At 29.3% G+C, this 23,829-nt stretch overlaps 1 protein-coding gene across 1 annotated transcript in view; it reads right to left on the bottom strand.

Annotated features, from left to right (window-relative positions):
- The window catches only part of LOC107455690 (uncharacterized), a gene marked incomplete in the record, with an annotated part of 93,926 nt that extends 71,073 nt beyond the window's left edge, over positions 1 to 22,853 (bottom strand). The window contains 4 exon segments of the mRNA XM_071185941.1: positions 1,276 to 1,488; positions 5,103 to 5,294; positions 6,474 to 6,965; positions 20,735 to 22,853. Coding sequence (XP_071042042.1) covers positions 1,276 to 1,488; positions 5,103 to 5,294; positions 6,474 to 6,965; positions 20,735 to 22,294 — 2,457 coding nt within the window.
- Positions 22,854 to 23,829: the final 976 nt, after the last annotated feature.

Genomic DNA, 23,829 nt, shown 5'->3' with positions numbered 1-23,829 from the left:
AAAAAAAAATAAAAAAACTTTGTTTATGTTTTCACTTACAGTCGTATTTCAAATTTCAATTATCTCTTGGGAAATTTAGAAGAAAAAACAGTATAAGTTGGCAAAGATACATTATAGCAAGAATTTTGTTAAAAGATAAGGGAGAAAGATTAAAAATTATTTCAAAATAGTCCAAAATTTAAATAATATTCAGGGCTGCCAACTACTACACTTTTTGCAAAATATTTTATGGGGTAGTAGACTATTAAAACCTGAAACTTTCATAACTTTTGGTATTTTCAGAAACATTTTATTTATTCTCACCCCGAGAGAGCTAGAACAAAGTGACGTTTCATATAAACTATTGAATCATTTACTTGTTGAGGTGTGGAAAATAACCTTAAATCAAATTTGCATAAAGAAGAATCATACATAAAAACATATGTTTTGTTAACACCAGCAGAAATTTCCCCAAAAGCGTAGAAAGTTGGCAGCTCTGTACTATTTTAACTATGAATTCCTATTATTACATTTGCAACTATTTAAAAGACCCACCAACTACAACGCTTTTTGCAAAACGTTTTATTGAGAGGAAGATAATTAAAAATTAAAACTTTCAGAATATTTGGTGATTAATAATTATGCAAAAAATTTAAAGACTTTACCACGAGATAACATTAGATAAACCACCTTTATATATATAAATTTTTAAATCATTTAATTGTAGTGGTGCGAAAAAAAACTTTAAATCAAATTATAAAACAAAAATTAAAACACTAAAATATAAACTTAGCTACCACTTGAAGAAATTTTCCCAAAATGGGTAAAAAAATGGTCGCCCTAAGTTTATAACAAATTCATAACATACGTCTGAACAATTACCGTCTTAAGTATAATTTATGATTATTAAATTCAGCATTAATGAAACATACGTTATTTATTGCTAAGTTGCAACATGCACTACATCTCATGATTATTAATGCATCTATTTATGCATATTTTCATGTGAAAATGCTGCTTCGAATTTCAGTTCTATCATTATTTATTGCTAACCTATATTTCATTTGAACATGGAAACATAAGCTGATATAAACATGAAGGAAATCTGTCACAACGAACAAATCTTGTTGGGTGCACCATTTGTCACCACAGAATATTTGGAAAGAAAATGTTGCTTTTTTTATGATTTGCTTTTGCTGTCTGCTCAAGCTATCTTTTAACAGTTGTCGTAAAACAAAAATCAATGTGAGACATAAAGTGACGTCATCCATTTTGTAAGAGTAGAGCATATCTCACCTGTGACGTTGGCGTGACGCTTCTTGTACCACCTCCAGAAGTCTGACGCAGAGCATCGTTCTCAGCTTCCGCCCTCACAAGAGCTTCTTTCAGTTCTTTAACATCCTTGCTGAGGCTGGATGTCAAGTTACGAGCCAAAGAAAGCTCCTTTTCCAACTCCTTGAACTTGCTTCTATCCACGTCTTGACGAACTGCAGCTTGGTATTCTCTAACCTGAGGAGAAATATAACTTGAATTGATTAAGAAGCATTTTATAGCACTGTTGGTGAGAAGGAAATAAAATATGGCCAGATTTGAAACTTTTTTCGAAAAAATATTCTGCAAAACTTAGTTCGACTAAAAAAAAAATTGCTTCCTTAATATAGTTTAACCTTTTAACGCAGAATTTTTATTAAATATATTTTCCAAAGTTTTTTCATTTTTTTGTATTAATTTAGAACAAAATATTATATTATATTTAGCATTTTAATAATTTTTGGGTTATGAAATAAAGCATAAAGCATAAAGCACCGGTTTCTTTATCTGCGTGGAAGGTAAAATCTTCCAGATATGGCTCCCTTCCACACAATAATTTTTCAAATTTTAAATTATTTGCAATTAATTAGATCCAAAGAAACAGTTAATTATTATTGAAATTTATTTAATTTACAAAATTCAGTTATTGATAATACACCGATGTCTTAAGTTGAAGGTAAAATCTTCCAAACATGGCTTCCTTCCACACAATAATTTTCCAAATTTTAATTTATTTGCAATTAATTATATCTAAATAAACAGTTAATTATCACTGAAATTTCTTTAATTTACAAAATTCAATTATTGATAATACATCTGTGTCTTTTGTTGAAGGTAAAATCTTCCAAATTTGTTTTCCATCCACACAATAATTTTTAAAATTTTGATTTATTTGCAATTAATTAGATCTAAACAAGCAGTTAATTATCATTGAAATTTTTTTAATTTAGAAAATTCAATTATTGATAATAATACATCGGTGTCTTTATCTGCGAAGAAGGTGAAATCTTCCAAACACGGCTCCCTTCCACACAATAATTTTTAAAATTTTAATTTATTTGCGATGATTTAGAAAGAAGCAGTTAATTATCATTGAAATTTCTATAATTTACAAAATTCAATTATTGATAATACACCGGCGTCTTTATCTGCGTTGAAGGTGAAATCTTCCAAACACAACTCCCTTCCACACAACAATTTTCAAAATTTTAATTTATTTGCAATTAATTAGATCTAAAGAAACAGTTAATTATCATTGAAATTTCTCTAATTTGCAAAATCACTTATTGATAAATTTTTGAATATGAATGAAAAAACTTTTCAACGTACTTTTTTTTTGGAATTTATATTTTTGTACAAACATAATTTTGATAATCTAACAGGTTTTTTTAGTAATTATCAGATTGTTTTCATAATTAAAAAAAAAACTGAAACATATTTAATTGTAATTAGAGGGCCAAAAAAAAAATGAAATGGACGCCGGTGTCCCATCTACGTCAAAGGTTTGACCACAAGAGTTCATTTAAGCATTTATTCATTATAATACAGAATGTTTTTCAATAAAAAATTCGTACTTAGAATAAAAAAAAGTTTTGATCCATTGCGATTTACCGTCAAAAAAGATTTCTTAAATATAAATTGAAACTTTTTACCATAGATACAGGGTTGCCACAAGCAACTGAAAATATAAAAAGTGGTAAAATCTCAATTCAATTTCATTTATTTATTATCTCTTTAATTATTAAATCGTAAGTACCACTAAATGAAATAAAGTACCACTACATGTAAATGAAAAGTCATAGACTAACATTTCAAATTAATCATATTTTGAGCAAATACATTATTAGCATTCACTTTCAGAAGAAAACTGAAAAATATATGCAGTAAAAAGTTGCTAATTTTAGTCTCTTTTAATAACATTTTGAATTTTATTGGTCATTTCATTTTGCATTTTTAGTTGCCCTTGGCAACCCTGTATATTATAGACTAACATTGAATCGATTATTCATAAAGTGCATTTGATTATTGCCACCAGTTTAGAAATATTAAAATAAACGCACTTAAAATTTTTATTTTGGAATATATATAGCTTCACTCATACTTAACCTTTTCTAAAACCGTGGTAAGTACACTTAACACCAATTTTTAAGTCTATGGTGAACTTTCTTACCAGTTTTTATTTAGATTTCCATTTGTTAATAACCTTAGCTTTCTTTAAGTGCGTTTGAATAAAATTGGCAACCATTTCTTAGTTTAAGAAAACATAAGTTATAAATTGCATAACTCCTTTTAAAGATTGTATCATTTATAAAATTTATTTTATAAATAACGAAAAATAAAAGTGAATAAGTTCCTAATAGGTCGTGTTAATTATACTTACCACCAAATAAATGGCATTTTTATAAACTGAATTATTTTTTTTTCTAATATCAATTACTATTCTTATAACAATTTCAATTCCAAAAAAACTTTAATCTACCTTTGCTAGAAATAAATGGCCCACTAAAGGGCAAAAACACATTATTATGTACACCACATTGTCAATTGCTTTCGTAGCACTAAGTTCTATGTAACTGCCCTAGCAGCAAAACAACTTGGGGCTTCATTGGGCCAATATTCATGAATATGACTTAATAACGGTTCAAAGGGCCGATATTGGCTCAATATGGAACTGTCCGTTTCACCCCATGTTTTACAACCAATATCGGTCCTAAATAGAATCGTCCGATTCACCCTATGTTTTACAGCCACTTTATAACCAATATCGGTCATACATAGAATTGGCCGATTCACCCTATGTTTTACAGCCACTTAACAACCAATATCGGTACTTCATAGAATTGTCAGATTCACCCTATGTTTTACAGCCACTTTGCAACCATCATCGGTCCTACATAGAATTGTCCGATTCACCCCATGTTTCACAGCCACTTTACAACCAATATCGGTCCTACATAGAATTGTCCGATTCACCCCATGTTTTACAGCCACTTTACAACCAACATCGGTCCTACATAGAATTGTCCGATTCACCCTATGTTTTGCAGCCACTTTACAACCAATATCAGTCCTACATAGAATTGTCCGATTCACCCTATGTTTTACAGTCACTTAACAACCAATATCGGTACTTCATACAATTGTCAGATTCACCCTATGTTTTACAGCCACTTTGCAACCAACATCGGTCCTACATAGAATTGTCTGATTCACCCCATGTTTCACAGCCACTTTACAACCAATATCGGTCCTACATAGAATTGTCCGATTCACCCCATGTTTTACAGCCACTTTACAGCCAACATCGGTCATACATAGAATTGTCCGATTCACCCCATGTTTTACAGCCACTTTACAACCAACATCGGTCCTACATAGAATTGTCTGATTCACCCCATGTTTTACAGCCACTTTACAACCAATATCGGTTCTTCATAGAATTGTCCGATTCACCCTATGTTTTACAGCCACTTTACAACCAATATCGGTCCTTCATAGAATTGTCAGATTTACCCGATATTTTATAATCATTATTGAGCTAATGTAGGTCTTATATAGGCCATTCTAGGACCAATATTAAAAAATCTTGGCATCCCAATGTTGGTCCCTCGGTACATATTCTTATAGGACTCATATTGAACCAAGTTTGACCCCAGCTGAAGCCAAAGTAAAATTGTTTCTCGGGTGGAAGAGTTGTAAAATATTATATCAATATCAGTGTCTTTATGACTACCATACAACCAGAATAATTTATGACAAGCATCACTTTCTAAAATTAGAAAAATATAATAAAATAAGTATTGCTTATTTACTTTGTCTTCCAAACTATGACGATCTAATTCCAGAAGCTCGCATTTTTTCTCTGATTTTCTTAGCTTGAACTGCAGTACTCTACAGTTCTTGGTAGCCGTCTCCAGCTCTTTTTTGAGACCTCGGAATTCAGAAGCTTGATCTTCGCGGAAATTATCATGTAGTTCTTCAAGTTCTTGTTCCAAATCTCTAACCTATTGCATGAGGGAATCAATTAATGATAACTTTTAGTCTGATTTTTCTGAAAAATAAGTTTGGCAAAACAAAAATTAGTTCATGTATTTCACATTATTGCACATTTAGAATCTAAACTTATTTATATGACGCCTCTATTGCATTAAATTTTGCTAAGTTTGTTATAAATTAGTTTTGACTGTACTTGGCGTACCGTGTGAAAGTGTAATTTCAATTAAGAAACAATTTTTCTCTGTGTGCTTCAATTTTGAAGAAAACTCAGTACAAAAAAATAAACATACCAAAGCTGAAACTCTAAGAGTAGATGAAATAGATGAGGGGAAAATTTATGCCACCATCAATCGTCATTTTCAAAATGGCAGTTAAAATGTTTTCGAAAAAATTGTAGAGTTAAATAATCTTGATAGCTAGCGATAGCTTATTACTGTGCTTATAAATAAAACGTTGTATATAAAGTATCACAACAATAAATAAACATGATTATTTTTTTGGAAAAAAAAATATNGCCCTGCCTCTAGTCTCCCGATGGCTCTCCATCGTAGTTCTTCAGGCAAATGATGCCTAGAGGTCATTATTACGAATTGGCTATCTCAGATTTTCAATGTCGCAATCACAGTAAAATTTGTGTGCTTTCTCTCAAACTTGGACTTTTATGCTCCAGGCAGATGACGTAAGCCGAGTGCAGCGCCACTAATTTGCATATTGCAATTTTACTCAGCTACTCTTAGTGGACAACATATGCAAATTTTGCACGGTTTGGCTTACTTTTGAAAGAGTTATCGCTATTTTTGTGATTTTTCCTTAATTTATGATAACCAGTGTATATGAAAAAACAATATATGTTAAAAGATAACAAAAATACTAACGCAATCTATGTTGAATAAAAGCGGTAGACAAAAAAAACAGGTAGTGTAAAAAAAGTGACTCCTGTGACATTATGCGTTTTTTAAATATTTTCATAAAAACGTATACTAGGCATTGATGCGTAAAATATAATAACTAAATGTAAACTAAAGCAATGCTTTTGAAACGATTCAAAAAGACTGTTTGATAATAATGTTCATAATACTGTTTCATAATACTTTTAAAATCCCTGATAGTTTAATTTACAAAGCCTGTTCTAAGAACATATTAAATGACATTTTCTAAATATTTATTTTTCATGTTAATGCACTAACCTCCTTTTTGATGTCTTCATTTTCTTCCATTAACTCCTGACCTAAAGCCTCTGACTGCGCTAACTTGGCTTTAAGCTGCTCTATAGTGGTTTTGGATTTGTCAGGAACTATTTCTTGCTTCTTTAGGAGTTCTTGTTTTAATTTATTTAACTCATCTTTAGCTTCTTTCAATTCCTGTTTAGATTGCTTCAAATCCTTGCTGCTGTCTTTTGACTCTTGTTTTAGCTTTTTGTTCTCATTCTTGACTTCATCCTGAGAAGCTTGCATTTCGGCTAACTTTGTCCGCATTTTTGTCAATTCCAGTGCTGTCTTTTCCAGCGCCTCTTTGTCTTTGTCTAACAAAGTCTGTTGCTTCTTCTGAAGTTCAGATTTTTCCTTTTCTAGCTTTGAAACGGTATCTTCTTTTGATTTTAGCTGCTTTTGAAGTTTTTCTAACAATTCCTGAAGGTCTTTGATTTTGCTTTCAAATTCTTTTTGTTGCTTCAATGAAACCTGTAAATAAAAAGTTTACAAGTGGCTAAGTATTTTATTATAACATTGATTTTGCAACAATAATTTAACCTCTACAGACATGATATGACACGACACGAGCATGGCCAGTAAAATGCTTTAACACGTTCACACGGAAAAAGAGAAAATACTGGTAGAAGAACTATTTCAATATTAGATAATATTCGGGAGGAGTTAATCTATTCTCAACAATAACTATTCACTGTAAGGAAATTTATCACGGCGAAGAAGCAATTCAATATAAAAATTGCATCCGTTAAAAACAATTGGTAGTTATGGATTTTTATTATTCCCGGAAAAAACTAAAAAATCAAATTTATTTGTTACCAGTTTTTTGTCCGGTGCGCCGCCCGATGAGACAATCTAGCGTGACCCACCGGTGGGTCACCCCGGCATGAACGTGTTAAAGCAGTGGCTAAATTTGGAAATATAATCATATTTTGAGCTATTCCAATTTCCTTTTAATTAATGACGATTGACACTACTTGTATCCTAATTCTACAAGGGGCTTCAGAAAAAAACTTAAAAAAGAAATTTGAAATTGAAACTAATGGTTCAAAATATTTCTGCAGTATTGTGAAATATATCTGAATATTACAGAAAGAGGTTTCCGAAACATTCAGAAACGTGTTTGAATATTACATGCACCATAGCTGCCCCATATATAATGGAAATCTTTCGGGATATTTTTTACAGAGTAGCCTTACATTTCTAGTGATTTGCAACATTTGTTGAATTAGTGTTTCCAGAATCACTACACTGCACCGGTAAGGGTTAAAGTTCAGGGTTAAAGTTTTATAATAGAATATTTACTTACTGAAATATAATAATTCATTCTTGCTCTAACGTGTTCCTTTTTCTTACATTATCTCGTATTCGATAATAGCATCCAAATAGTTGGACATTTAATCATTAATGTATAGCTTAACCAAACATGTTCTTTGATTTAAAGATTTTTAATAAATCTTTAAAGCTGTCACTTTTTTTAATTTATGTAGAACACTTCTGACCGTTATTTGCGAAAAACAGTGGTTGTATTGTGGTAGACAGAATAAATATTGACACGATCGATAAGCGTATACTTTTTTTGTTAACTATCTATAAAGAATTAATCTTTTTGTTGCTTGATAATAAAAAACTTCAACAACAAAGTCTTTCAATGTAGGATTCGTGATTTAATGAATCAGGGTTGTCCCGGGCGACTGAAAATGCAAAAAGTGCTGACGAATAAAATTTCGAATTCCATTATAAGAAAATAAAATTCGAAACTTTTTAAAGCATATTTGTTTCAGTTTACTGTTCAAAGTGACTGCAAAAAATATTTGTGTTTGATTAGTAAGAAATGTAAGTCATAGTGGTAGATACGATTGAATAATTAAAGAGACAATAAATAAATAAAAATGAATTGAATTTCTATCACTTTTTACATAAATAGTGGCCTAAGACATTCCTGAATAATTCAATGTATAGAGATTTTTCAGCCCACTACTTTTAAAAATAATTCAAAAGCTTATGTGATATGCGATTTTGTTGCAGTTAACCCCTTGGGGACGGGTGATTCATAAAAGCATTCGTACAAAATCAGAATCAGGATGTAAATAAATAAAAAACGGTAACTTAAATGTAGGCATTGCTAATTTGACAGGCTTGCTTTGCCTTTACTTTAATTACTGTTAGTTTAATCATAGATATGACCAATGCTAGTTCAAAGTATAACTAAATAATTTTATTTTGAACTAAAGTAATGGTGAATTAAATAAATCAAGCAATTATGACCCAGCCCACAAATAAATTGCTAAAAAACTACTTTGGTTACTAGTTTTATGCTGGATTGATACGGTTTTATGCTGGCACGTATTTGTGACAGTCGACGCGAAAGGATTAAGCCATGTTGAGTGTTTTAAAAAATTAACCAAAAGAGTTTCTTCACGAAAAAAAAAGAAGTTTCTTCGCTAAAGAGTTTCTGCACAAAATTATCAGGTCTGAAATATATTTGAAAAATGTTTTGGAAGAACTAGGAAAGTGACATTTTCAGAGAGGCTATAACCATCTTAAGAAGAGAACAAGTGGCATCCGAACTATTTTATTACAGATTTATTAAAAGGCGGAGCCGAAAACTCTTTGTCTTATGCTCTTTATTACAACTTAATTTGAAACAAAAACCATGCTATCGTACTCAAAACTAATGTGGATTAGTTACGTTAAAAATAAAGTAAAACAAAAATAATTCTTTTACATTAAACATACCCATACTGATACAACAATTTTATATTATTTTCACTGATTCATTAATACCCCTAAAAATGTCACTTACCTGGTTCTTCCACTAAGCTCTACATTTATGTGCCTCAATACTCAATAGTATAAATCTTTGTGAGTCAAAAGCATTAAATCAAAAATTTGTATTTGAAACTCTATACCATTTTAAATATGTTAAAATAATCTCTCGTTAAAATGAAAGTTGGTATGCTTGAACCTCAATGCGTTACTAACCGTAACCACATTAGTAATAATTCCATAACCAATAAATTGCAGTCATTAATATAACAGGTTTTATGAACTTTTAATTCCAGTGTCATGATTAGAAATTTTGGTATGCAACAAAGTACATTTTTGTTTAAAATCACAAATTATTGCACATTTTGGGAATTTTTAAAAAGCTTTAAAATTTTAAATTGTAACCTTACAAAAATTATCGAAATGAAAATTTTAAAAAAATGTTTAGTCTGTTATGACTTTTAAGCATATTTCTTAATAAAAAATTGTAGTTTATACAAAAAGCGTCGTGCAAAAAATAGCAAAACCTTAACGCTTTTATACGATGACAAATATATTATCATTACTAAAACAATATCATTAGAACTAACAAAATTGATTACTTATTTTTGGATTTTAACATATTACCTTCATATTTAAATAAAATTGGTTTTAATATTATCATGCCTTTATAAATAATGTTAACCTCAATCTATAATCAAATGTGTAAATTATTTTAGCATATTACATTCATATTTAAATGAAATTGGTTTTAATACTATCATGCCCTTGTAAATAAAAAATGTTAACCTCGAACTATAATCAAATATGTAAATTACTTTAACACATTACGTTCGTAATTAAATAAAATTGGTTTTAATACTATCATGCCTTTATAAATAAAGAATGTTAAAATTGAACTATAATCAAATGTGTAAATTATTTTAACACATTACGTTCATATTTAAATAATATTGGTTTTAATACTATCATGCCTTTGTAAATAAAAAATGCTAACCTCAAACTATAATCAAATGTGTAAATTATTTTACCACATTACGTTCATATTTAAGTAATATTGGTTTTAATACTATCATGCCTTTGTAAATAAAAAAATTTTAACCTCGAACTATAATCAAATACTCATTACTCTTATGTGGTAGTTATCTTAGCATCAGCCCGGCAAGGAGCTCTAACTAATTCATCTGAGTGGGAAGAACTATAATCAAATGTGTAAATTATTTTAACATATTACCTTCATATTTAAATGAAATTGGTTGTAATACTATCATGCCTTAGTAAATAAAAAATGGCAAACTCGAACTATAAACAAATGTGCAAATTATTTTAGCATATTATGTTGATATTTAAATAGAATTATCAATAATATTATAATGCCTACCGTTTTTATCACATGCTTTGATATTAACCATGAGTACCGCTTTTGACGAATACAGTTTTTGGTCATATTGTCGTGTTCTCGTAATAGTTCCAACGCCTACAATTTTCCCTTCGAAAATTGCTTTAATTCTGATTATCTCCACTAAAATAAACATTACGTTAAGAAGATCTCAAAATAAAATTCTAGGCCGGAAGCATAATTGAAGGCTGGAGAGTCTATAAAATGTAGAGCGCAGATAACAGGAGGGTCACAAAATTAGTTTAATTATTGCTTTGATCACACAGGAGTTGGGTTTTTCAATTAAATTTCCCACAATATATTGCTTAAGAATTTATTTTTTTTAATTTTCTTTGTATGCTAATTAGAAAATATCAAACACTACAGTGTTGTTATTCACAATTTCATATCTGCCAACTTTTACGGATTTAGAAAGGAAAAAAAATTTCCCTGTGAAAAGGAAATTCTAATTCATTTGAGACTATAAGCTGATATTTTGCTAAAATTTAGCCAACAATTGCAGAGATGCCAACTTGCTCCGGACAGCAAATATATATTTTAAAGTGGTAGTTTATCAATTGTGATTCTTGGTTTAATAAATTCAAGTTAGTAGATTTTTATCCACCACTATTTCCAACTAATTTGTAGGCTTATATAATTCACTACTTTGAAGTACTTACGTAATGCTATGCCCTTTAAAAAGTAAGCAAAAATATTCAAATATTTGCAAAATTTACTTTGTAGTTATTTACCGTTTTTTTAATTATTTTGGCGTGTCCGGAGCAATTGGCACCTCTGCAATTGGAGATGCTTTTTACCAGGGAAATATAAAGTACTGGTAGTCAGAACATTCCATTTATATTTGTTAGGGTTAAGCAACATTTCATAACTATCACTTCGGTGGAATGATTTTGTCCTACTGACTGGTACTAGAAGGGAACAGAATTATCTCCTTAGGAGTCATTGTGGTCAGACCAAACCGGAGACCCCAGCTTCCCACGATGTCTTATTTAGTAAATTTGATTTAAAGTTACTTTCCAGACGCCAATTACATTCGTATGATTCAAAAGTTCATTAAAAAAAATACTTAAATCCTATCCTTTCGTGGTAAAGCTGTAAAAATAGTTACAAATCAAATTTTTGAAAGCTTTAGTTTTTAATTGATGTGAACACTCTATAAGATTTTTTTTTCTTCGAAAAACCTAATTGTTGGCAAGCTTGAGTTTCCTGCTGGCACGTATACGCATACATCTCCGACTTACGTCACGTGACAGACGGCGCAAAAGGGTTAAAGACAATAAGTTTGGAATCTATTTATTCATGGTAGTTGCCTCTTGTAATTTTTGAACCAGGATTAATTTTTCAATGATATTTATTTGAAGAAAAAAGAGCTGAAGTTAATTTAAATCTTATATGAGGGAAGAAATATTTAACTGTGAGACTCGAAGCAAAAGAAGCAAAATATTACACTATGATGAGGTTTCTATTATAATCCTTCTCGGCCTACACACTCATTCAGCATCGTCTGTGGCAAGCTTCCAACTCATTTAGCGCAGATTCACATTCATCTTGCAGTCTGTCATACAGAATACCCTCAAAGTGTTCAGACACTCGGCGATATTCTTTGAGGAATACTTACCAATCCATAATTGGACACGTACTATCCATCATTATGAATTCGAGATAACTTCATTTCATTTCAAATGTTGCACTTTACAAATGAGGTGCAAACGAGACATCGGTAAATTTGCTGACATTGGACGATTCGCAAAATAAACAAGAGTAACTCAGATGGAAAACAAGAAATCTTGTGTTTCGCAAATTTTATATAATTAATATTTCCCTTTTATCGGAAGACCGGCATATTTGAGTGATAATTTTTTTTTTCATTTGGTACATAGTATGCTACCATAAAGAATATTACTTTACAAATTTTTAAGTATACGCAATACATTTTTAGGAAATCACGTGACATCTAAATGAAAACAAGGCAATTATGGAAAAAATTTCTAATTCCGAAAAATTAGTTTCTAATTATTTTTTTCTAAGAGATCGTACTACTGGGGAACAATTTTTTTTCTGTTGTATGAGATTTTTTTAGCAGATTTTTGATACTTTCGTATAGCTGCTTTCAAATCTGCAATTGATTTCTCTCTCTAAGCTATATTTTTTTAAAAAAATAATAAAATGTAATTTCTTAGTCTATTTTTTGTGGAAATATACAAGTTTAAGAACCTTATATAAAACAGAGGGTTGCATAAATGTGGCGACAAAATTCTTAGAAACTTAGGGCGCATCGTCAGAATTAAAACTGCATTGGAACCCATGCCTGGAAATGTCTTTATACGCCGTTAGGGAAGCCCTATTTTAAACTGTTTCTTCGTATATTTCTGAACAGGTCATAATCGGGCAGCTCTCCTAGCCGCGTATAACGATATTTCCTGGCTTGGGTTCCCTTGCAATTTTGATCCTGATCATGTGCCTTTACTCACTCTTGAAATTTGTAGCAACATTTGCGTGACGTTATATAACGTTTTTAAACTTGCACACTTCAACAAAAAAAGTCCCTTTAAGAAAAATCTGTAGGTTTAGAAACAAAAATAATTTCATATTTGAAATTCCCACTCATTATAATTAGGCAAGATAACGTTTGTGTATAAATGATCAACAAAAATTTGTTTCCAATTGTAGTTATTCCTAGAGGAATTATTGAACACTTTCACTCTTGGGAACTTTTACTTTACGTTAACATAAAAACTTCACGTTAACATAAAAACTACTAAAATAATTGCATCGAATTTATATAAATTAATCATGATAACAATTAAGCAACGATTTTGTTTGCATAGAATAACAAATTATAGTTTAAAAGTCATTAATAAGGATCTAGATAATTGAATAAAATTTTAAAAAAGTTAATGATTATAATATGTATTGATTAAATTAGATAAGTTTAAAGTTGATAAATAGTGCACAAAAAAGCGAACCACCCTGAGTAACCTTTGATCTAATGATAATGAATAATAAATGAATAATAATGAATAATAAATGAATAATAATGAATAATAATGAATAATAAATTTGACTTTTTTAAAATTCGATTTCACAGAAACATTTAGTCCATTTTTCCTCAAATATTGTACTTTGCCATGAAAAATTACATTCTTTAAAATTATGTAAAAAAGTGTATACCTTACAATTCAAAACTTTTTCAAATATTAAATAAATAATAAAAAACAATAAATATTTACTAAGAGTTATTTTTGCATGGAGTTATCTTAGGATGACCGAATTTTATGATTGTGTGCAAAAAAAATTTAAATTCGCTTAAAAATTTCCCGAGATATGACAAAATACGCAAAAAATAAAATTTGCATTATGAGTCCAAACCCTTTAACCGCTCTTTTGACCAAACTATTGTGACCATATTTCCCAGAATTGCAGCTACACCTAATACATTTGGGGTCAGAAATTTGAAACCGACGAAATAAAAGGTATGTTTATTCAGAGAAAATACGTTTTTGTGTCTGATTTTGTAACTTAAAATATTGTCTGCACTAATTCATACACATATTTAAAATCATCCCCTCAAACCATTAAGATTAAATCCTAGAACGTAAAGATCCGATCATTATATTAAAAGTTATTCAAGGTGGTCAGTTTTTTTCTTCTTTTTTTTTCGTATTTTTGGGAATGTGACTATCTTTTTCATAATTTTCAAGCTGTCAAGAATAGTAAATAACGATTTTGTTCATAATTTCATTTTTCATGTCACGATAAAATGTTAGCAAAGACTGCCATTTCACTGTGAAACCATGTTTGCATTGAAGAATAAAATTTAAATAAATAAATAAAGGGGTAAGAGATTTTCCGAAATATTTTATTTTTATATTTAAAAATAGGAAGCAAAATTTATATTTTTCTATTTAATTCTTAAATTTGTTACTTTAACTTAAAATGATTTACACCGCCTCAACGTATAAAGGAATTGAAACTATCTATAAATTCATAATTGCTTTAAGATTATGTGTTTAGGCTCCGACAAAATAATAAAAATATTTTTGTCTATATTTGTAATGCAATTATCAGTTCACTGTTGCTTGAGGAGTAAAATCATTTCCGGCAAGAGTAAAATAGGCAGATATGGTATTTTTCTACACATGTCGCTCAACAAACGCTACAAAAAAAAATTATACTGACCAAAAATTTTTAATTCAGATTCTTCTACCCATTATGTTCTTTTAAAATAATTTTAAAGTCAAAATTAAATTCACTGTATGAAAAAAAAATTAAATCCATCCACGCGGTTTTCTTTGTCGAAACACTTAGTTCTATGTAAAATGATACGATTTACGATATGATGTACGATATACGATACGATAATATGATACGAAAATGATACGATAACTATAAATACGAGTTCTATATAAAATAGAAATCAAAAATGCATTAAAAAAATAGTCGCAACTATAGAAGAAGTTAAAAAATACATAATGGATGTTTAATTCTTCTTTTTTTTTAGGAAAATTATGAAGGTATTCCATTAAGTTTTAAATCGATAACAAACTTTTGCAATCACCTAATAGTTGGATCTAAGGGTAAATTTTTTCCACCTCCAAGTTATATTATATTTTGTTTACGAGATTTGCAAATTATGTCAAGAGAGCGTAAAATTGAACGTAGCTAAACCAATATATTTAAGCAAGTAAATAATATGTTGAATATAGTGTTTAATTTTTCAGCGGTCACAGAGTTATTCCATTTAACAACGCAATAAAAATAATTTTCAAAGATTAATGCTGATGCAAGAAAATTAGTCATGCAGTTGCGCTTAGTGTAAAAATAGTCATTAAAATTTAAAACTATAAAAAAATGTGACACTAACTTTTCTTTTAACTAAAGTTTAATCACCCTTATCAATTACCTGATATTTTCGTAACATTCAATGTACGTTATATTCAATTCCAAATAATCACGAATAAAGTCTAACAAATTTTAACGTTGAACTATAACAATATTATTAAGTGAACAAAAATCAAGCTAAAAAATCATAGCATGTTTTTCAAAGAAAAAAAACTATTCAAGTAGTTTTGCCATACAGTTACTCTTAGAGTAAATATATTCATAAAAATTTGAAACTTAGACAAAAATTGACAGTTGATTTTTTATAACTTGTTCTTCGAAGGAAGAAAATTACTGATTCAAGTAATTTTGTCACACTCTTATTTTAAATATATTCATAAAAGTTTAACACTTAGTCCAGAGGTCGCCAAAGTGGTCTATATAGACCCCCAGGGGTCTATTTAACAAAAACGGGGGTCGATTTGAGACAGGGGGGCGAATGGGGGTCGATCCGAATCGGAAGGGTCGATTGTGGGTCGAAAAAAGAAACAGTTCTCAATGCGCAAATCANTAAGCAAGTAAATAATATGTTGAATATAGTGTTTAATTTTTCAGCGGTCACAGAGTCATTCCCTTTAACAACGCAATAAAAATAATTTTCAAGGATTAATGCTGATGCAAGAAAAAAATATTCATAAAAATTTAAAACTGGAAAAAAATGTGACACTAACTTTTTTCTTAACTAAAGTTTAATCACCCTTATCAATTGCCTGATATTTTCATGACATTTAATGTGCGCTATGTTCTATTCCAAATGATCACGAATACAGTCTAACAAATTTTAACGTTGAACTAGATCAATATTATTAAGTGAACAAAAATTAAGCTAAATAATCATAACCTGTTTTTCAAAGAAAAAAATTATTCAAGTAATTTTGCCTTACAGTTACTCTTAGTGTAAATATATTCATAAAAATTTGAAACTTAGACAAAAATTGACAGTTAATTTTTTATAACTTGTTTTTCGAAAGAAAAAAATTACTGATTCAAGTAATTTTGTCATACTCTTATTTTAAATATATTCATAGAAGTTTAACACTTAGTCAAAAATTAACAAAACACTTTTTGTAAACAGAAGATAAATCATCCTTACAAATCACCTGATATTTTCATATTTGCGTTATATTATAATCAAAATAATCATGAAATATGTCTAACATGTGTAAATTTTAACGTGAAGCTAGATCACATGTTAAGTGTATAAAAATTAAACTACAAAATTATAACCAGTTTTACAAAGAAAAAAAATTACTAATTCAAGTAATTTTGTCATACAGTTTATTTTAGTATAGATATATATTCATAGAAATTTAAAACTAAAACAAAAATTGACAGTAAATGTTTTGCTAACTGAAGGTTAATCACCCTTTCCAATTACCTGATATTTTCACCAGATATTTTGCGTTATATTCTATTCAAAATATTCACGAATTCTGTATCGAACAAGCATAAATTATAACGTGAAACTAGATCTCATATTAAGTGAACAAAAATTAAGCTTAAAAATTATGACCTATTTTTAGAAGAAAAAAAATTACTGCTTAAATTAACTTTGTCACACAGTTTTTCTTACGTAAATATTCAGGAAAATTTAAAATTGACAGTAAATTTTTTATTAACCAAAAGTAAATCACCTAATATTTAAAGCTAAAAGGAGCTTTTTCCTACATCCACTTTGTATAATATTCTTTTGAAAATAATCACGAATTTTGTCTAACATGCACAAATTTTAAGATGAACCTAGATCAATGCTATTAAATTAAAAATTGAGCTAAAAATTTATATTCGATTTCTCGGTCATAACAAAGTTCTTATAACTTATTATCACAAGAATAATACAGGGTTGCCAACTTCCAACACTTTTTTTAAAAATTTATTCTACCACTCTATATAATATTTATCAAAAAGCGTAGTAGTTGGCTGGCCTGATGATAGTTATAAAAAAATAATTCTAATTTGACGGGACATTTCTACCAATTTTTGTTTTCTCCAAATATGATATTCTAAAGCTGTGGAAAATACGAAATTAAAAATATCAAGTGCAAGCAAAAACATTTTTGTATTTTGCTAAGGCTGCATCGCACAAAATTCATAACATACAATTAGCTGTATTTGTTTCATTTATTTATTTGTAGTGGTAGTAAAAAATTATTTTTAATTAAGTTTATAGATCAATGAATGAAAAAGAAAAACAATCGTTTTACTGTCACTTTAAATATAACAATAAAATCTTCCAGAAAATCCGGGAGAATTGGCAGCTACAAAGGTTGATCAAAGTAATTATTCACATAAAGTTAGTATAAAAACACTTCGATACTATCTCTAAGTAAAACAATTTTTTTTAAGCAACAAATGTCTTGAAAGATTTTAATGCAAAACTTTAGACACAATTTGAGAGATCCTGCTTTAAATTTTTATAAGTGATGTCATTTTCATTCCTTCTTTGATGTCATTTTTAATGACGTCATTAAAAATAAAATTACCATACCTAGAGTCATGTTAACAAAATTTATACTTTCCATGAACTTTTCACTTAAAAAAATTATCAATTACTAAATAAATCAAATGGTTTATTGGAATGATTCACAAAACTCGTTCTAATTTTGGTTGTTAGCTTCTAATGAAAACTTAAAATATACGAATACTTTAGCAAAATTTCAGCAAAATTATTTACTTCTCTTTATCGCTAATTCCACAGCCGCTTTTTTTAAGTGCTTTTTGAATCACTTCAAAGTGTAGCACAAACGCTACTTCAGCGGAAAATGGGTAAAAATGGCAGTTTCATTTCATTTTTAATTGGTTCAATTACGGCAAAGACTCTCACGACAAACGACTAAATTTTTAGATGAATAGGAATAGGGCAGCTAGCCCAGTGAAGAAAAGAATATTAGGATTCGTTATTGAATATAATATCCAAGTATATAAAATGTACAGGGCACGAAATAAAAAAGATATCACCTTAAATAACTTTTGTTCTAATGATCGAATTTTCGCAAACTAAAGGCCAATCTTTATTGTTCCAAAATGTGACCTCAAATATGCTAATTATAATCATTTTTAAATATGCCTCTTTTTCTACGAAGTTGGATTTTGCTTTGCCAGTTAAAATATGGATAAATGGATTGAAATATGGTAGTCACAAATTGGAATAAATGGTCCCGATAGTTTAGATGGAAGAGCAGTCGAAAGTTTTGGGTTCACCTAATTCAAATTTCACTTTCTGCATATTTATCCATACCTCTTGAAGTTTAAAGGGAATCGAAAAACTGTAAGCACCCAATTGAAGACAACTCTATTTAAAAATTTAATTTTAAACAATAACTTTTTGTTATTTTATTTAATAATGGTCGCAAAAATATTTAATTGTAAGGTAACAAATTTTTACACCATTTCAAACAGTGAAATTTTAAATGACAAGATACGGAATTTGAGCAAAATCGATAAGATAGTTTCTGAGAGTAATAAAATTTCAAAAAAGCCATATTTTAAAAATTTTATTTCTCAAGATTTATTCAACCAATTTCTATAGTTTTGTCATTTAAAATTGCGTAAAAAAAATAAAATGAAGTGAAAATTTATAGCACACAAATTTCTTCTAATCCCACAGTCCTCGCGGATTTTGAAAGTGTTTAATAGTGGTAGCAAATTTACGTTATACTCCTAGCATTTTCTAATTTTAAGACAGCATTTTAAAGTGAGAGATCATGCTGAAAAAATTCTCTAAGAGGTATACTTTCCTTAAAAAATAGCATGTAGTTGAAGTCACGAATGCATTAACATATTAATGTTTGTTTCCTTTTTACTACCACTTTTTAAAATTTTTAAAGCATGTGAGAATCCTATTAAAAGTTGAAAACTGCGTATTAATAATTCATAAAAACCCTTACGAAATGTTTTTAAAAAATTCCAATTTAGAGATTCCAATTGTTTCATTTAGGTATTTTTATTATATAAAGCATAAATTAATAAATATTAACCCTATGGCCTATTTCAACAGTGAGACTTGCATTCCTTTATTTTGAACAAATTAAAAGTGGTCGCAAAAATATATTGCTATCAGTCTATTTCAGAAAGAGAAAATGGTTTTTAAATTGGCTGTTTGATATTTAAATATATCAATATCTAATGGGTTAAGTACATGACATCTGTGCATATTGAGCGACAATAAAGAGCTACAAAGTTGAAAAATAAAAAGTAATGGTAAATTTGTGATTATGCGTAGTGAACAGTTTAAATGGTAGCTCCATTTAGCTACCATTTTAGTTTTAAAGTGCTACATTGATTCTTATTACAAATACTGCGTAATAATCGTATTTGTGTTATACTTTTTTATTTTGTAGAAAAACTGATTACAAACGAAGAAACTTTGATATCATTCTTTTTCTAGTGTCACAAAATATTGAGATCAAGCTTCGTGTTTTTTTCGCTGCATTTCTTAATGAAATTCTTTTAATTCCTTAACCATTATCATAAAACAAGTAATAATTATTGGATTATTATTTTTTCAAAAAATAGCCTATTATTAAAATTTCATGAATGTTTTGATTAAAATTTCATTCAAAAGTCAGAATCTCATATGAAATTATTCAAAATTTCAAATAACAATAATTGTTAACTAAGATAAATAGAAAACAAAGAATTTTAAAATCAATGAATTTAAAACTAATCTTACTTGATCTTTTGAAATTTTTTCCTTCGCAATGTTTTAGGAGCATAAAAGGAGCTGCAGAATTTTTATCCAGTTCTTTTAGTAATTGAATGTTTGGGTAATTCACGGGCATTGAATGTTCTAATATAAACTGCGTAATAATCGTATTTATGTTGTACTTTTTTAATTCTTACAAAAACTCATTAGAACGAAGAAACTTTGATATCACTTTTTTTTCTAGTGTCATAAAATGTTGAAAACATGCTTTGTAATTTTTTTCCCCGTTGTATCTCTTCTTCTTATTATTATTTATTTTAAATTTAATTATTTTAGTTCTTTTATTATTATAGAGATGCAATGAAAAAACATTGAGTTATTATTCTTCTAAAAAAAATGCAAATTATTAACATTTCCTGAATGTTTTGATAAAAAATTTGTTCTAAAACCAGAATTGCATACGAAATTATTCAAAATTTCAAAATACAGTAATTATTTGAATAAATAAGTATAAACAAAAAATTTAAAAAACAATAAAATTGTTCTTACTTGATCTTTTGAAATTTCTTCCTTGGCAGGTAATGTTTTAGGAGCAACTTTTGATATAACAGGAGCTACGGACTTTTTATCCGGTTCTTTTGGTATTACTGGGGTTTTTGGTTTTGGTGGTGGTTCTTCTTCAGATGATTCGCTTTCGCTTTCAGTTTCTTCTTCACTACTACTGGATGAGGATACTTTCTTACTGACCACCACTGGTTTTGTTGCTGGTTTAGTATCCGAAGCTCCAAAACTAGGAAATCTAGATAGTACTGGTTTAGGAGCTTCCACAGTCTTGCTATCTGTTGTTTTAGAAGAAACTGCTTCTTTTTCATATTTCACTTTGTTATCGGTGATCTTGGATCCCTCTGATTTATCACTCTTTGATTTTAAGTCTGAAAATTTTGAAGATTTTGTATCAGAAAATTTAGACACACTATCTGTTACTTTAGTATCAGCTGTTGCCGATTCAAATTTTAAAGCTCTACTCCTAATCTCGCTCAATTTAGTATCTCTGAGCTTAACCTCGCCAAATTTAGACTCTGCAGGTTTTTTCTCATTAAACTTTGATTCTAGAGATCGTTTATCTGGAACTTTTGAATCAAGTTTAGTGGCTTCTGCAGTCTGAGTTTCAAACTTTGATCTGAAACTACTACTTCGACCTACAGAGTCGGCCGCTGTAGTTCTAGAAGAGTCGGATTTAGAATCAATTTTGGGTGTTGTTTCAGGAGTCTTTGATTCAAGTTTTGATCTGAAACTACTGGATCGATTCAAAATTTCACTTCCTAATTTATTTGCACCATATTTTGATTCTGTTTTAGTGGCCTCGACTGTTTCAAATTTCGAACGCAAACTAGTAGTCCTAGTCAATAAATCACTTTGAGACGGTTTAGTTGTTTTAGTTTCAGTTTCTTTCTTTTCTGAGGACCTATAATCGAACTTTTTGGGAACATCAACACGATTTTCCGAAGTTTTAGGCGGCAATTCTGGTGGTTTACTATCATCAAGTTTATTGTTTGCTGCCAGTGATAATTTGGTATCTGACGTTCTACTAGGATTATATTTGGAGCTAAATTTTGAGTTAGTTTCATTAGCAGACTTTGAAGATGCATTATTTTCACTTTTAGTCCTATCTGATAATGTATCGCGGTCACTTCGTCTTCTTAACCGAGATTCTGGCAAACGTATCACAGCAACTGCATCCACAGATTTATCATCGTTGGTGTCAGTGCTCCTGTATGTCGCTTTGGAATCATCAGCATTTCTGAAGAGCGAATCAATCTTCTCTTTTTGTTCATCACTGACCTTCTTTTCTTGAAACCAACTGGAAGTAGATGAAGACCTTTGCCTTGTCCGCATGGTATAGCTAGCTGACTGGTCAGTGGTGGGCGGTTCTTCAGCTTTTGGGGTCTCGGTGACCGCCACTGATTCCCTTCGCCTTCGTGGCAAGGGAAGAGTGAAGCTGGTCGTAACCTCTTTGCTGGAGTCGTGGTCGTGGACATCTTTGAAACATCTACGGCATCTATTTGGTTTGACGTGATGAGGAACAAAACCTGGACACACCGTATTCATTTTTGAACACAAAAACAGCTGTTTTAACTACACAAGATATTTTGTTCTATACTAAAAGATAGTTTCACACTAAAATAACGTATACTTTTGGATATTCTAAATGCACTATGAGATGGAAAAATATATATATATTTTTTTACTAAATAAAACCACGTAAAAACAATTTCAAGCGGCTTTAGAAGAAAATATCCTTTCCTCTTTCAAAGTAAGTTGTATGAAAAATAAACTTTTCTTCTTGATTTCGATTGTTGAATATAATAATCCAAAAGATCACTGAGCAGTAATTCCAATAATAAAATATATTATGTCGTAATTTATTTCATCTAAATATAATCAGATAAATTCAATTAAAAAAACTTTCCTAGGATTCAATGAAACACAAATTATTTCATGAAAGCAGAGGGAATCTTTTTTAAGCACAAATAATTAAAAGGCGTTAATTTACAGCAAACATACACAAAATATAAAGGGGCTAATTAGCGGCCCCTAATCGTCATAATTGGGGCCGCTCATTTTCCAACTGCATGAGACGTGAGCCGAACATTCTACAGGCTGCTTTGAGAATCTAAGGGTTGCTTAAAGAAATGTGGGTTCAGTCGCCAAGATGGAGAAAGAGCTAAGGTTTGAACTTTCTCCTGGCGTTATTTTCGCTGAAAATGTATAATCGTTTATAATATAATAACAGAAAAATCTAAACATCTAATTCGTTTAAAACTCTAATTATTTTTAATCAAAACGATTTTTTTATTTGAAGGGAAATAAAGAAAGAAGTACGGCAATTAATTGTTAAAAATAGGTAAATAAAATTTTAAAAACAAATTTTGTTCTTTAAAAATCTTAAATGAAAACGTTAAGTGATTAAAATATTTCCTTCTTTATGAAATAGATAAAATTTTGGTAACTTTCTTTATACTTTTTTTGTAATAGAAAATTTATACTTAATTAAAAATTAAACTATTGAAGTTAGATTCTATGATCTTTCGAAAAATTTGACATCCTCTATGAATAATCAGAGCTCCCTTAGACGAAAAGGCATTCCGTAAGGATTGTATTGGATTTCGCATTTATTTTAAAATTTGAAATATATCTCACTATATAGCAATGGGCTGTAAAGAAAATTAAAATGCACAACAATACTTAAAATTTCAACAAATACTGTGTAAGATTAATATTTCTACAAATACTGCCGAAACAAATAAGAATTAACTTTCAATAATCCACTTATTATATAAAAACATTGTTACTTAAGCACTTAAAGCACTAAATTATTATATAATTTAGAGAATTAATTAAAAATATACACGTTATCAAGTGTTTTATGTCTTCTTTGTAAAACTCAATATTATAATAATAATAATTTTGTGGTTTCAAAAGAAATTATTTAATGTAGCTTTCATTTGACAAATGTGAACTTCGCTTAATAATAAGGCATAATTTCTTTCGTCAAAGTTAGTTTATTTCTTAAAGCTTAACAATTCTAAAATAATTGTTTTATTTTATTTTTGGCATTGGACAGCAAATTCTTTAGACGGGTG

The sequence above is a fragment of the Parasteatoda tepidariorum genome, chromosome 9 (genome assembly GCF_043381705.1).
Source record: "Parasteatoda tepidariorum isolate YZ-2023 chromosome 9, CAS_Ptep_4.0, whole genome shotgun sequence".
Taxonomy (NCBI): Eukaryota; Metazoa; Arthropoda; class Arachnida; order Araneae; family Theridiidae; genus Parasteatoda; species Parasteatoda tepidariorum.
The sequence above is the reverse complement of the archived record's forward strand: the minus strand, read 5'-3'. Positions and strand labels throughout refer to the sequence as shown.